General features: G+C 26.7%; 2 protein-coding genes across 3 annotated transcripts in view; both read left to right on the forward strand.

Annotated features, from left to right (window-relative positions):
* Positions 1-688: 688 nt before the first annotated feature.
* On the forward strand, positions 689-1,147 carry LOC136086317 (uncharacterized). Its single transcript, XM_065808611.1, has one exon. It carries the CDS (start codon positions 689-691, stop codon positions 1,145-1,147), a length of 459 nt encoding a protein of 152 aa, XP_065664683.1.
* Positions 1,148-4,301: 3,154 nt separating this feature from the next.
* Positions 4,302-13,997, forward strand: part of LOC101237868 (uncharacterized) — a 48,853-nt gene continuing 39,157 nt past the window's right edge. Inside the window, exons 1-8 of one of the 2 annotated variants that reach the window (XM_065807911.1) lie at positions 4,302-4,956; positions 6,532-6,596; positions 6,720-6,832; positions 7,483-7,611; positions 11,969-12,038; positions 13,319-13,404; positions 13,633-13,782; positions 13,891-13,947. In XM_065807911.1, the coding sequence (XP_065663983.1) occupies positions 4,616-4,956; positions 6,532-6,596; positions 6,720-6,832; positions 7,483-7,611; positions 11,969-12,038; positions 13,319-13,404; positions 13,633-13,782; positions 13,891-13,947 (1,011 nt within the window). In that variant the 5' untranslated portion in view covers positions 4,302-4,615. The remainder of the gene's footprint in view (positions 4,957-6,531; positions 6,597-6,719; positions 6,833-7,482; positions 7,612-11,968; positions 12,039-13,318; positions 13,405-13,632; positions 13,783-13,890; positions 13,948-13,997) is intronic. The other variant, XM_065807912.1, reaches the window with a different exon arrangement.

The raw sequence follows: 13,997 nt of genomic DNA on the forward strand, positions 1-13,997 counted from the left end.
AAATTTACTATAATTGTGGGAGCTCTAAAAAACCAGTTTATAGAGTACTACTGATATAATCTACATTAAACAAGTTTTTGCTTATGAAGCTAACTCAATTTAATGCATGTTACATTTTTTACTCTTTATAAATTTAAGTGAACAAAAAATGTTTCAAAAAAGGATATAAAAACAACCATCATGTTTGGAAAGAAAAAATTATCAGGAGCTCAAAACCTAAAAAGAAAACAAGAAAAAGATGTCTCCCTGTCAAAGTATAAGGGAACTTTGGAGAAGTATTTAAAAACTTGCTCAGAAGTTGTGTCAGTACCATCTATTAATTCCAAAAGTATTCAAACCATTCAGGTAAGAAAATCAAACATTTAACAATTCATCATATATTACATTTGACTAGAATATCATTAAAAATTTGAGTAATATTTAAAAATTTGATTACAGGGTGATTACAAAAATTTAATTACTTGGATGTTGGAAGCTGACCTAAAAATACTGTGTCATTGACAGATCTACTGGTCAAAATTGGTCCAACTCAAGTAATGGATTTTGACTTTCCTTTTGCTAGGCAAAAAGGAAGAAAATGAAGATTTAATATAAGTCATTATTTTTGGAAGCTACCAAATGGGGGAAAGTATAAACGGAGTGGCTAGTTTATTCTAAAACAAAAGACGCTGCCTTTCAGCAGAGACAAATGGACGAAACTACAAAACACTGGCGGCATGTCTTAGAGCAACTATTTTCCATTATAAAATTTCATGGGTCCCAAAATGTAGCTTTGCGAGGGACTTTAGATAAACTTTATGATGACAATAATGGTTGCTTTTTGAAAATAGTGGAACTGCTTGCCAAATTTGATTCTGTGATGAAAGAGCATATCAGGAGAATAAAAAGCAAAGAAATTTACAGTCATTACTTGGGTAAAAATATTCAAAATGAAATTATTCAAATTTTATCTAAAGTGGTAAAAGAAAAAATAGTAGTTGATTTGAAGGCATCCAAATACTACTCAATTATTGTTGACTGTACTCCAGATATTTCCTATACTGAACAGATAACAATAATTCTACGTTTTGTGTCAATACTGCCCACTCCAGATGAAAAGGAAAGCTACGTTGATATAAGAGAGCATTTTTTAAGCTTTATTGACTAAAGGCGCTGAAATGACTGAAAAAATATTAGAAACTTTGGATTCTCATGGAATTTCTATGCAAGATTTAAGATGAAAAACGGAGTTCAAGCCAAGATCCTTCATCTTAATTTACGAACCTTTTATGTTCCTTGCTCATCTCATTCACTGAATTAAGTTGTCAATGATGCTGTTGGAAGCTGTTTAGACACAGTAACATTTTTTGACATTGTGTAACATTTGTTTGTATTTTTCTCATCTTCAACTCAGCGATGGAACGTTTTACGTCAATTTGTGAAAGGTTTAACTTTGAAAGGACTTTGTAAAACCAGATGGGCAAGTAAAATTGATGCATTAAAACCATTAAGACATCAACTGAGAGAGATAATATAAGCTTTAGAAAGCTTCTGGAATATCGAATTACCTGTATCTTCAGTAACAGCAACCTTGGTATGATGTGCTGAGTCAGATTGATATAACAAGCAAATCTCTCCAAGAAGTCAATTTAAATATTCTCCAAGCTGTTTCATTAAATTCTAAACTTTGGAGTATGTTAAAGATTATAGAACTGATGAACAACTTCAAAAGATGTTAGAAACTGCAAGAAAATTGTCTGTTGAGCTAGATATTGAGCCCAAATTTGAAAAAAAGACGTGGTCGTACCAAAAAAAGAATGTTTGCTTATGAAAGTCAAGAGGAAGCAATGACTAAAGATGACAATTTTAAGATTAACTTCTTCAACAGCATTTTAGATCACGCTATTGGATCTTTGCAAAATCGGTTTGAAATGCTTATGCAGCATAATAATCAGTTTAAATGCCAAGGACATTACTGAAGATGAATTATCAAAAAGATGCATGGATTTAGAAAAATTATTTTCTTGCAATGAGTAGAAAGATGTTTCTGGAACTGAGTTGTTTTGAAGAGATGAAATATTTGCGAAATCATTATAAGGTAAACTACTCTCCAAGAAATATTTTAGACTTTATTTGTTTAAACAATTTGAATGCAGCTTTGGGAAACTTATTTGTCTCTCTCAGAATACTTTTAACTCTACCTGTATCTGTTGCAACAGCAGAGAGAAACTTTTACAAGATGAAGTTAATCAAAACGTATATTCGCTCAACAATGACACAGGATAGAATGGATGGTCTGACAATGTTATCAATAGAACAAGCAATTGCATAAGAATTGGACTTAGAAGATATGATTAAATCATTTGCTATTGTAAAAGCAAGAAAAAATGAATTGTAAATAAATATTAAAAGTTCACCACGAATGTCCATAATACGATTTATTTTTTTTATACGGGGAGGATGGAGGGGAGGGGGAAGTGGGGAGGGGCGTCAATTGAAAAAAGGTCACAGGCGCCATATATCCTTGAGCCAGCCCTGGTTACAAGCTTAGTTTTGAAGCATGTAATCAAACTCCCGCGTTAATTCCCTCGTTGATTAAAACAACCAAATTTTACAAAAACTGTCCTATTTTGCCCCTGACCTTTTGCATTTGGTGTTTAATAATGCATTTTGACCATATTATGATTTATATAATTTTTATGATGTCTTACAACAATATAGTACGAAAACTAGATTAAACAGGTTTGAGAAACATTATACAAACATTAGAAACATATACCTGTTATAAACAGGGGCGATTTTAAGAATAGAATAAGGGGGGATGAGCGGATTCTTAAAAAGTATTTTCCGAAAAAAATATAGTACGGAAACTTATTTTTTAATTTATTTGCATTTAAATTATTTGAAACTTATATTTTTTTAATAAAATTTTATACTTTGTTAAAAAATGTATTTTTTTTCAATAAAAACACGCTGCAGTGTACAAAGTTATAAATTTACATAACTGTTAAACATTTAAAATCAGTGTTATTCAATTAACATATTTGGAGTCGTAGAAGCATTTGATGTAAAACTTTGTCGTTTTGGAATAGATTTTAACCTGCCATTTTTGAAAAATTTGGAATTGAAGCAAAAGTTTAATTCATAGAGACCCTAATTAAATATCAAATGTTTAGACGCTACTCGACTTCTCCCCACTCCCCTTTTTTTTATTTTTTTATATGATTGATTATGATAGATTATGTTATACTGATTCAGAATCATATAAAAACATAGGTCTTAAAACTTGAGGAAAGTACTCTAATGTGGTGATAAAGTATAAAAAGTTACACTTAAAACGCTTATACTCTTAATCTTTTTCATACTCGGTAATGATTTCCTTTTTAAAGATAACTGGCCTGGTTTTTATCGACATCCAAAATGAAAAACTGTTTGAAAATGCATCAATTTCTAATTGATCTCTGACCTTAACCATGACCCGAACCGTATACATTTAGTTGCGCCAGTCATATGTCTGTCGATGTATGTACATTTATTTGCGCCAGTACCTAATTGTCAGTCGATATATGTACATTTATTTGCGCCAGTACCCAGAGGCAATTTTGCGAATAAAATGAGGGGTAAGGGGGAACACCCTTAAAAAGTACCCACTGTTTCTTTAAAAGAAAAAAAAAAATGTCTTAAAAACTAAAATTTACCCGACTTATTTGTGTCGAATACCCGACTAGCCAACTAAATTCGTAAAAAAACCGACTGTAACTTGAAAATCCCCGTCTTTGGGAGGAGGAGGGGGAACCCACACACACCCCTCCCCATCCGTAAAACCTCTGCTTGTTCCTATTCGTAATTCGACGTAAGTGCAAACGTGCATTAATTAAATTTTGATTTCGACGACAACAACAACCGGGTTGCGTAATTAAAATAAGTAGGGGGAGGTGGAGAAAGTCGAGTAGCGCCAAATATTTAATTGAAATTCAGTCGCTCATTCTTCCTAGAATTAATGCTTAAACTGTTTTTATTAACCCATCTTTATAAATATGCATACGGCTTTGTGTTTAAAAGGAGACTTACGTTGTTTTGTGGAACATTAATTGTATCAAACACGCGCCTGTTGAACTTCCTATAAACTATATATTATATTTACGACCAAAACTGACATTGCTACGAATTTTGGAACTCATTGGATTAATTTAACTAAAATCTTTTTTGATTTTAGATCATTCGGATTTTTTCAAAAAGTACAAATTATAATAACTTTTTTTATTGTTTGAAGTTCAAACAATAAAAAGTTATAATTTGTTCAAGATTATATATTTCGGTTCAAACCGAAAAAAGAAGACAAAATCTTTTACTGTCGGTAGTTGAGATTTCTCGTTAAACCGCAAAACCTGCCTTTGAAACATTGATATTTTTTGTTCGGCGCAAATCTTAATAACTTATTGATTGAAATCTAGATGTTTTATCAATATACTCATTGATTTCCACTTACTCACCAAGCATCTCTTACACATTTATATTCAAACAAAAAAAAAATTTTAATTAAAAGTTAATTTCTTTTATAAATCTGGTTAAAATGACTTTGTTAAATTCATTTTAATACTTATAAAGTATGTAAGCATAAAAAAGTGAAATATAAATGAAAGAGAAGATAATTGCACTAATCTCTTGTGAAAATAATGAAAATCAAAGAAAGTTAATTTCAGAAGTTACAATTTTTGTGGATGTTCTTAAAGATGAAAAAAATATTGACGAAGATGATAATAGTTTATTAAAAAAACACACATGTAAATCATCTCTTAGTGATTTAATAGGTTTTGATTCAATTCTAAATGAAAAGTTTTTTTCTTGGATGTTTTCTCGTCGATATGGGTGGGCAGAAAATTATGATACACTAGAAGATAAAAAATCACTTGAGCCGAGTAAAAGTACTTCCTACCAACAAGATCTAAACATTGAAATTGACAAGCTACTGGGTTGGTATGAATATGTTATGTAAATGCATGCTAATACACAAATACACATAAAAATTTAAATAGACATATATATATATATATATATATATATATATATATATATATATATATATATATATATATATATATATATATATATATATATATATATATATATGTATATATATATATATGTATATATATATATATATATATGTATATATATATATATATATATATATATATATATATATATATATATATATATATATATATATATATATATATATATATATATATATACATATATATGTAGGTGATTTAAGGTGATTCAACTTTACATTGATGTATTTTATTTACAAAACTTTAGAATAAAAAATACTATAAAACCCTTGAACATGGATTTGTTAACTAATATAATCTTTTTTTAAATATATCAAAGCATTAGTTTTATATAATTGTATATATTGATTTCCAAAAACCGTTTGACTTATGTTTGTTATGTTTGCTTAGCATTTGTCTCCCACCTCAAAAACTATTAGTTAAACTTGCATCATATAATTTAAGAGGTAATCTTTTAAATTGAATTTCCGCATTCTTCACTGATAGATATCAACAAGTTAAAGTTGGTAGTTCTCCCTCAAACTCAATCTGCATTGTTAGTGGAGTTCCACCGGGTAGTGTGTTAGATCCCACATTGTTTCTATTATATGTCAATGATATAACTACCATAACTAAAAACCTGGATTATTGTTTAAAACTTTATGCATGTGATAAAAAATTATATAGTTCGTACCATAACATGGATCTATCCCAAGTTTAGTAGTTGCTTTAAATAGGCTTGAACTCTATCAATAAAATATAGGTGTGGAAACTATCAATGGCTAGTAGTAAGTGTTTTGCACTTAGAATAGTACCTCCCTCATTATGTAAAGTTATAAAAGTTAACTATAAATTAGCTAAGTGTACTTTGACTTGGTCTTCAACCCCAAAAAGATCGAGGAGTAACAATGAACTGTAATCTTAACTATAAAAACATATTTCTAATGTCATCCATCAAGCAAACTCTAGAGCATACCTATTAATAAAATATTTTAAAACTTGCAACCCTTGCACGCTGTCATTGTCCATCTTTGTATGGGCCTACATGTCCTTTAGAACATGTATTTCATTATATAATTTAATCTGTGTTTAAAATAAAGCAAATTTATATAAATGTATCAAAGCAATTTTTTCATATAAAACATAAAAAAAATTATTATTATTAAAAAACTTTAAAAAATGCACTTTTTTCATTTGTAATTAAAATTGTCTCTTTTTTTTTTGCAGCAAAATTGAAAATAATAGTTTTTGTATAAAATTGTATGAATTTTTTTTCTGTTAATATTTGGGACCTGGGAATTGTTCATGGGTCTTATAGCACCTTAAATTTTTTTTTTAATTAAAAAATTTATAAATCTAATTTATTATATAGAACGCGTTTATGTAAATACTAAGGTTTTTTCAAAAATTATTATTTTAAACCACTTACTTTCTCTTCTGCTTTCTCATTTTCACACACTCTCTCACTCTCTCTTTCTCTATATATTTTATATTATAGGATTGAATACCATCAGCATTTGTCATACTACCTTCTTTGTGGTTACAAGCATGTACTAGTATCAAGTAAGTATGCATTTTTAATGCACAAAATTGTTTGTTGCAACATTAGATAATTCTATAATATTATAATCATACTCAGTTAAAGATTTAGTATCTGATCAATGTTTTAAATATATTTTCTTAAAGATGGCACATCACCTATTGTAAGAAAACATTTAATGTTGAGTTTATTTCGATGGTTAAAAAATCTTTCAAAAAAGTATGTTTTAGTGACTGAAAAATGTTTTGTGCTCTTGAGGGTAAGTTTTTTTTCCTTATTAAGTAATAAAAGTATACTTTTGCTGCATTATTACATTGCATTGTTATATTAAAACTAAAACCTTCTAATTTTCCTGATACTTACACTAATTTGCTTAGTATAAATATCTTACACCATCCTGATTGAAAATACAATTCAAGATTTAAAATAACACAAAAAATACAAAAAAGAAGAAAACGTTTACAGTTTTTTTTCTAATATTATCCAATATTATCCTTTTCAAATGAATTACTTTAGTCTAAGTTACTTAACATGCACAAATGGCCATAGAGAAATATTTACCAAAATTCTATAATGTTCAGAGAACCCTAATACTGCCATGCTTATTGTAGATAAGTATGCTAAATGTAGGTAAATGGATCGCAGTTCAATGTAAAAATTATTTTGAACTGCCACCCATACACCTACTACTAATTTACGAATGAAAATTAATACTTTTTAAATAGATTTTTAAAAAAATACACCAAGCAAAATTAAACAAAAGTTATAAAATAAATTTAACTATCCAGAACTAACTGAACTTTTCATAATTAATTTTTTCGATAATTGTTTTTATGAATAATTATGAAGAATTTTTTTATATTTATTGTATATATAAGTTTAATTGCAAATAATTATTTTTATTCTCAGGATATCATAGTAATTGGGTTAACAGATGTTTGGTCAGTTATTCGTAAAGATACATCTTCAAGATTAGCTATACTGTTACAAATAATCACCTTAGAACAATTAAAAAATTTGTTTACTACACTTACAGAGGTACCATTTAACTTTTATCTACTATTTTAGAGGTTTCTACAATATTTTTTATTATTATTTATTTTAATATTTTTTACTAATTTAACATAAATTATTAGAAGATACAGATATGTGTTTATTTTGTTCTTCTTTTTTTTTTCTTCCTTTATAAAACATATCAAAGTTTTATATCTTTTCAAACTTAATCTTAAAATTTGATCAATATGAGAAAGCTGACAATTCTGCTAGTAACTAGTTTTATCTCAAGTTAAAAATCAATCATTTAAAAACATAAAATAGCATATTAAAAACAAAATATATGGGAAGTGATGCACATATTCAAAATTGATATTTACAGTTAAAACCAAAAGTTTGTGTTCAACATTGTTTTTAAGTTTTTAATATATACTTTTTTTTTGTTTGACTTTGTCTTACTACTATTAAAGAGCCCATACTCCACAGACATTCTGCAAAGACTATATTCTTATAGAATGATATTCTTTAATGTAGGCTGTAAAGCTATATTGTTAGGTAGTTTAAAGCTTAAAAGCCTAAATTTAAAAAGTTTAAACTTAAATTTTTTTGATGCATTATGAATACCACCATAAAATATTTATGTGTACTAGCTGAAAAAAATCCTTTTACTGACTATTTTTATTCAAATTATTAAATAAATATTTTTTATACTGAAAAAATTTAATTTGAATAACGGTTTAAAAAGCTAAAAAGATCAAAAAATAAAATCTAAATATATCTTTCTTAAATACTAAGAGATTTTGTGTTATTGTAATAAAGAATGATGTATGTAGCTCCTGATAATGCCTATTTTAGTATGTATTCATACCCATTTAGCAATACCTGATTTAATCAGGTATCACTTGTTACTTTAGTATGTATAATCAAATTATACATACCCATGTAGCAAGTGATATTGGTGCAACATTGGTGTAACAATAATGACAATATTGGAGAACATATTGGCTCAATATATCATTTAATAATATTAGCCTATATTATTTTTGTGATATTACATGTTAATATTATATAAAATATTGAAATGTGATTATTGGTCTCAGTATTATCAAGATATTTATTGTCTTTAATTTTTTGGCATTTAATTATAATTAACAAATAAGTTTTTTGCTTGCTTTTATAATTAAATTTTTAAATTTTCAATACAGTAGTTTATTATAAAGTTTTAAAATGTTTTATTTCTATATACTAACCCTTGGAGTTAAGGTCAACATTTCTGAATGTTGACCTAACTGCCAATCTTAAAATGTTTGAGGTCTGCAAAAAATTGCCAACCTTGTTTCTAGGTATCCCCTTTGTGTGAAATTTTTTTGCCAAATTAATGCCGACCTCTAACAGTTTAAGGTCGGCAATTTAATGTCAACCTCATTTTTTCTAATTTCGAGGGTTGATATACAAAACTATTTAAACCAAAAGCAAAACTGTTTCCGATGGTTGGTGAAGTTTTATTTTGAGCATCATCATTTTATGTTCTTCATCTCTATTGCTAGATTGTACTAGAAAATTGCATATTTTTATTCGCTTTTCATTTGCATTATTGCAGCTACAAATAAATTTTTTTAATTATTGTTAAAATTAAAATTTGCTTTTATTTTTAAACTGCAACACGTTCAATAGTGATAGAAATTGAAGCAGTTTAAATGTGAAATTATTTTGTAACAATTATAATATGAAATTAGATTGTATTAATTAATGTTTTATTAATAAAAAGAGTTAAAAATTTTATATTTATTAATAGAGGTTAATCACCATAGTGTCACTAAAATGTTTGATATTAATATAGTGTGCTAGTGATTCAGCAAATAAGTTAATCTAAAAAATCAGTTGATTAAAATCCTTTTTGCCTTACCCTTATGTAAGCACAACAAAGGAATTTTTTCCTTCTTTTACAATAAGTTGATTATAATAATAAAGTTTTTTCTTTTCTGTAAATTAAGTTGTGCTCTGAGTCACAGTAACTCCATTGTAAGTAGAAATAGAAAATTGTTAGTAGAAAATTGCTGCAAATTAGTAAAACATGACTATAAATTAAATAAAAAAATAAAAAGTAACTTACAATCTTAAAAAAAAAAAAGTAATTATCTATTCTCTACATTTTTTTTAGTGGAGTTGTTTTATCTAGGTTATCATTATTTTTGTCCACATTTAAAGTATACACCAATATTTCAATATCATTATTTGTGCCCTCTTCTCTGTGTATTTATGCAAGTTTGTCACAAAATTGAAACCCCTCATGTAAAAATTTAAAACATTAAAAACAGTACAGATTAAAACTAAGTCAACCTTTTTTTATGTACTTAAATAAAACCAAAAGACAAATGTTATCAAAATAAATATTATTTAATGAAAGTTCATGAGTCAAAAGAAAAATTATAATACTCCTTAACTTCTTAACTGAATACATCTCTGAACTTAGGCCAGCCGAAAACCTTTGATAGGTTAGTCGCTCATATATAGAACTTATATCTGACTTTAACACTTATACATTGAATTTATCTCTGGTTCTAAAAGCTAGCCAAAACATGCTTTAGAGATACAAAAAGCATGTGATAGACCTAAATATGCAAACTTACAAAAATATGAGTAGCATGTGCAGGAAATGCACTATGAAAGATGAGATCAAGCAAAGACATTCAGTTGAAAGAAAAAGTTTGGTACATAATCTTATTGTTATGCATAGTCATGTAATGTAAAAATATGTCATGTATAATAAAGTTTTTAGACAAACACTTGCCAAAAAATCTCAGAGGTAGATTTTTGTTATATTTTATACCACAAATCTGAACCAGACTGAGCAATAAATGCTGAAAAAGAAAAGCTAACAGAAATATTTCCATAAAGGAAACAAATAATAATAAACAAAGAAAAGTGAATAGATTTTCAGAATAAAAAAATATTTATTTATAGGAGAAAAAAGAAATGTATTAACAAGTCATAGCAGGGTTGGTATTAAAAAACCCACCCAATAAAACACGCCTAAAAAAACTCAATAAAACCTGAACATTCTTGGTTTTTTTGAGATATTTTATAATTTTATGAACTATTATAACCAAAATTTCTGGAAACATAATCATAATATTGTGGCTAGCTATTCATTATTGCTTAAATAAAGGGAAAGTTTCAATTTAAACACTTATTATTATTTTTAGTAAAAATATTTTTCACAATCGTAGTTTTGGAAACCAAACAAGTTAAAAGATTCATTCAATAAAATTTTTAAAATAAATATAGATAAGAATAGTTATGTTTCGATATATTTTTTATCAAATCAATTCTCGTTTCTCTGGTTAATGATAGACTACCAATCACTGCACATTATTAATGGTATAACTAGATTCCTTAACATACTTGTAGAAAATGCATCACAATCCTATAATTTAGGCAAAACCAACCCAGGTACAAAATCAGGATAATAATTGTAAAGCCATTCTTCATCCTCATCTTCCTTTTCTATTGTCAGGTTTTGGAAAAAAAAAATTTAAAAAGTTTACCAAAAAAATTTAGTCCAAACATATTTTTTAATTTTTTCTTTAATATGAACACAACTTGTCTTGCCACTTTGAGATCCCTTTAACTGCAGTTTTAAAAGTTACAACCTAACAAATTAAAATTTTACAGAACTATATTAAGGTGTAAAAACATAATGATGTCTGGATTCATAAGGTCATTGTAAAAAGTTGTTGATTTTTTCTTTAAATGTTGTTTCATATAACTCACGCAAATGATATACGGTAAGTAAAAAATATTGATTACTAATTAAATGTTGAAACTAATTGATGTTGAACCATGTTGTCTTTTTTGTCAAGTTGTTGTGAATTTTCAAAACAAAAACTAAACAACAAAAAATGGCCTAATAAATAAAAAATAAAGTTATGCATGTGTACAAATATACAAAAAAATAAGTATTGTCCTATAGTAGTAGTATGCCAATATTGGAGGGATAGTCTCTTCTGGGCCAATAATAATGATGTTAGTCCAACATTACTAGCCAATATTGGCGCTGTATTGTTCATATGCACTTGCATACTGTTGGAAAACCAATATTATTGTGATGTTGGAATGCGAATTGGTACAATATTACCCCAACATTGTGTCAATATCGTTTTCTGCATAAAAAAATTCTAAAGTTTTTATATCATCTTAATTTAATCTGATAAAATGAAAATTTAGTAGTTCAAGTTTTATATCTTCTCAATTTAATCTTATAAGATGGAAATTTTCAACTTGAAAATATTTTTTATATAAAAAAATATTTATCAAGTTTGTTTAAGTTAGACTTATCCTAAATTGATTATAAGTTTGTTGTTGTTGATTTTTTACATTTTTATCTTCTTATAAAATACAGGTTTGTCGAAACGAAAAAACTAAGTGGCAAAATGAACCAAATTGGCAGGCTTCTGATGGTGCTATAAAAGGTAGATCTTTAAATAAAAATGACTTTCTAACATTTTTTACATGAAATGGTGTCAGTTCTTAACCCTCAGGCTCATGCAAAGTTTGAAGTTATTTGCTACCCGGCCCTGGCCCTAACTTGATATTATTAGTAGCAGGGTTATTAAGCTAAGGCTAGGACATTTTTTTTCATTATAGTTTGTTTGTTGTAATTCTTATTTATTATGACATTTAAAGTAAAAAGGAAAGTCAAACAAAACAAGAACTATATGTTTATTATAAATATATATATTTTTTTATTTTTTCTAAAAATCAAGTTTCATATTTTTTTTTAAATTAAGTTTTATAATTTTCAGAAATAATTTTTGATAGAGATGACTAATCATAATATACTACAACCGCTCACTTGCTTTTTCAGAATAAATTTAATTTTGTAACCCTTTTTTTTGTGTGGAATAAATCTCATTGCTGGTATTTCTTTTCAAGCTATCCAATCACCAGAACATGACAAAAGATTCATTAATAGGTGACGTCCAAATAATAGTAGTAATAGCACATGACATTTCATGTTATTTTGATTTAAACTGCATGTTGGACTCTTTTGTTGATGTTTGAAATCAGCTTTGTCTAAATAATTTTTCTGACTTTAAATTTTTTGAAAGGTTGTTTATAAGTTTATTTTGGATATACTTTGGTGTTTTTTTAAATGTACTTTGGTGTTTTTTTAAAGATAATGAACTTTAAAAGCTGGTCATTTACAACTTTTTAATATAGTTTTAAGGGTTTAAGGTTTTAATATGGCTTTATGGTTTCAAGGCATCACAAAGCCAATATTTTAATGATTGTTCTTCTTTAGGGGTTAGAATTATCATAAGTTCATTATAAATCTTCAAAAGTTAACTGTTTGGTGGAAACTTCGTTTAAAATATACACTTTTTTTTTTTTGAAGTTTCTAAAGTTTTTATATCAATTACGGTAGAGTGTTTATGTGTTTTCATTGTAAATGTAAATTAAAATTTTTATATTAAGAGTAAAAGTAAAAAGTTTAGACTCATAAACATTAAGTATAATAAAAACACAAGAACCAAGAAAAAAAAATTCCAAATGTTTTTTTTATTATTTAATAACTTTATTAACTTTATTTCTCTTTCAAGTTTTTTTTAAAACAAGCTAATTTTTTTTTATTTTAAAAACAAGCTAATTTTTTTTTATTTTTAAAACAACCTAATTTTTTTTGAATTTTTAAGGGAAGTTATATTATGAGTATTATCTCAATTATTCTAAATTATTTTCAATATTCAAGGGATTGAAAAAATTCTTTCCAGTTGTGAATGGGAGGCAGCATCAAATACAAAAACAGTTGATTCATCATCTTCAGTTTTAATCAAGGTAAAAAAATATTAAAACTGTATTCATATTTCCATTTACCATTTTTCAAGTTATTCATTTATTACTTCGCAATACATGAATTGTACTTTGGTTGCATTTAATGTGAGACTTTGTAATTCCATTCCATTATATTATTCAAGAATTCAACTTCTTTGCAGCATTTTTGTCTCCTTTATTTCTTCCCTCTTTCTTTTTTTTTTTCAATTTATTCTATGCCAATTATTTTAGATTGGAAGAATGTATTTTGATTCATTACCAGGTTTCATGCGTGATGGATTAGAGGGTATTTTGTTTACATTATTTTCAAACTCTCAACTTAGCATAAGAGAGACTGCTGGTAAAGCGTTGTCTATCTTGCTCAATAAATCGGATTTAAATGTAAGTTGTTTTCTATATATTGTTTTTTTTTTCTTTTTATTACTTATTTTACTATTTTTATTGATACTTTTATTGATATTTTTTTAACATTTATTTTTTATTTTAAAGCACTTTGTTGAATCATTTGAAAGAGTTGTGAATCATTTAGCATTTTATGTAAAAGAGGTATATTTGTAAATTTAGAGATAAATAATTTTTTTTAGTTACAAATAAAA

The sequence above is a fragment of the Hydra vulgaris genome, chromosome 10, assembly GCF_038396675.1.
Source record: "Hydra vulgaris chromosome 10, alternate assembly HydraT2T_AEP".
NCBI classification, from domain to species: domain Eukaryota; kingdom Metazoa; phylum Cnidaria; class Hydrozoa; order Anthoathecata; family Hydridae; genus Hydra; species Hydra vulgaris.